The following is a 1,040-nucleotide window of genomic DNA, read 5'->3' on the forward strand; positions in this document are numbered from 1 at the left end:
TGTGTGTGTGTGTGTGTGTGTGTGTGTGTGTGTGTGTGTGTGTGTGTTTAGGGGCCACAGAAGCCTCTTTCCTGGAGATTCCCGCACTCACCTGTACCTGTGTTGTGGCCGCTCTATTCTGGCTTTTGCTGACGCTCTTCATACGCAAACTGAGACAGGTGAGATAAAACAAGGTAGAGTTGTTTTCGGTGGTACGATGAAATAAATATACGCTGCATATTCGTGGTTGTCTATGTACGTTTCTATCATAGTTTGCGCTGTATAATTCCACTTTTCTGATTATATGACTTTGAAATAATTTTTTATTTACCGATTAGATTAGACATTGTGAGTTTATTGTCACATGTATACTCCGTTTAACATAAACATGTATTAATATTAATACAACTAATAGGTATAATACATATTAATTACTCAGTTGAGAGGATTTAAATTGATTTTCTAAAAAGCAAAATACCCACATTCTCCTAATATTCAATGCAGGAGGGTTAGACATTCACACAAACCATTTTACTCCATGTTAATTGTCCTTCAGGTTCGATTTTTAAATAAACACAACTCACAATTACAATGCTTTTTGGGACCGTGATTACTACAAAATACTACAAAACTACAGTGTTGGTATTATACTGGTGTGGGTTTTCTATTCTTTCTCCAAAGCCCAGTGGCGCAAACACCAAACCTGAGTACCTGTCAATCATTGTGGACAGCGGAGAGGGGCCAATAGAGGAGCAGTGTGAGAGACTGCAATACGACCCGCACCAATGGGAGTTCCCTCGGGAGCGGCTCAGATTAGGTACAAGAATGCAGAAATGGATGTTTTTAACATAAGTGACTTGTGATATGAAGGATTTTGGGATTGTAATGCTAACGAGAGAGCGAAGGAATTTTAGATCACATTACAGATAGAAGGACTTTCTCAGAGGTCTTATCAGATTATTATTGGGAGTGACTCTCATTCCATTAATCAGACTTTTGTGTCTGTGTTGTCTGTGGAGAGCTAATCAACTACAGCGGGGGGGGGGGGGGGGGGGGGGGGG

The 1,040-nt window shown here is 40.4% G+C and overlaps 1 protein-coding gene across 4 annotated transcripts in view; it reads left to right on the forward strand.

Annotated features, from left to right (window-relative positions):
• flt1 (fms related receptor tyrosine kinase 1) overlaps positions 1–1,040 on the forward strand; it is a 31,824-nt gene that overhangs the window by 23,893 nt on the left and 6,891 nt on the right. For 3 of the 4 annotated variants that reach the window (XM_031850519.1, XM_031850521.1, XM_031850522.1), the window contains 2 exons: positions 52–158; positions 661–796. In XM_031850519.1, coding sequence (XP_031706379.1) covers positions 52–158; positions 661–796 — 243 coding nt within the window. The remainder of the gene's footprint in view (positions 1–51; positions 159–660; positions 797–1,040) is intronic. The other variant, XM_031850520.1, reaches the window with a different exon arrangement.

The sequence above is a fragment of the Anarrhichthys ocellatus genome, unplaced genomic scaffold (genome assembly GCF_004355925.1).
Source record: "Anarrhichthys ocellatus isolate YVR2014 unplaced genomic scaffold, GSC_Weel_1.0 scaffold10, whole genome shotgun sequence".
In the NCBI taxonomy this organism is placed as follows: domain Eukaryota; kingdom Metazoa; phylum Chordata; class Actinopteri; order Perciformes; family Anarhichadidae; genus Anarrhichthys; species Anarrhichthys ocellatus.